Genomic DNA, 455 nt, shown 5'->3' with positions numbered 1-455 from the left:
ACACTGCACGGCGCCGGGGAAGGCCGGGCAGCCGCCCGCGTTCATGGCTGCGCCCGGCCGCGCGGGACTCATTGGCACCGGGACCCCGGCCCCCGCCCCCGGGCCGGGAGGGAGGGACGGATGTGGGAGCGCCGAGCATGCTCAGTGCGGGGCGGGGAGGCGGGGTTGTTCTCCGCGGCGGCCCCGGGGCCTGAGCCGGTTGCCAGCCCTCGCTTGCAAGCTCATCGGGACGCCGGGCAAGGCGGTGAGAGGGGAAGCAGGGGTAGAGCTGCAAACCTCTGCAGCTTTGGGTTCAGGAGGGCTACCTGTTATTGCACTGAGACATTGCAACGAGAAATATATCGATTTTTGTTGTTGCAGTGGCTCGGGCAGTTGACTAAAAGGCATTGGCGATGCGAAGGGGTGCATGTGCGCCCCTCGAGCCTGGCAGCGCGCTGCCTGGCATCTGCCCCGTG

General features: G+C 67.9%; 1 protein-coding gene across 1 annotated transcript in view; it reads right to left on the bottom strand.

Annotated features, from left to right (window-relative positions):
- Window positions 1–108, bottom strand: part of ZFP64 (ZFP64 zinc finger protein) — a 16,182-nt gene extending 16,074 nt beyond the window's left edge. The window contains exon 1 of the mRNA XM_019510230.1: window positions 3–108. Coding sequence (XP_019365775.1) covers window positions 3–72 — 70 coding nt within the window. The 5' untranslated portion in view covers window positions 73–108. The remainder of the gene's footprint in view (window positions 1–2) is intronic.
- Between the last annotated feature and the right edge of the window lie 347 nt (window positions 109–455).

Source organism: Gavialis gangeticus, unplaced genomic scaffold (genome assembly GCF_001723915.1).
Source record: "Gavialis gangeticus isolate Ggan-Ray unplaced genomic scaffold, GavGan_comp1, whole genome shotgun sequence".
Lineage (NCBI taxonomy): Eukaryota > Metazoa > Chordata > Crocodylia > Gavialidae > Gavialis > Gavialis gangeticus.
The sequence above is the reverse complement of the archived record's forward strand: the minus strand, read 5'-3'. Positions and strand labels throughout refer to the sequence as shown.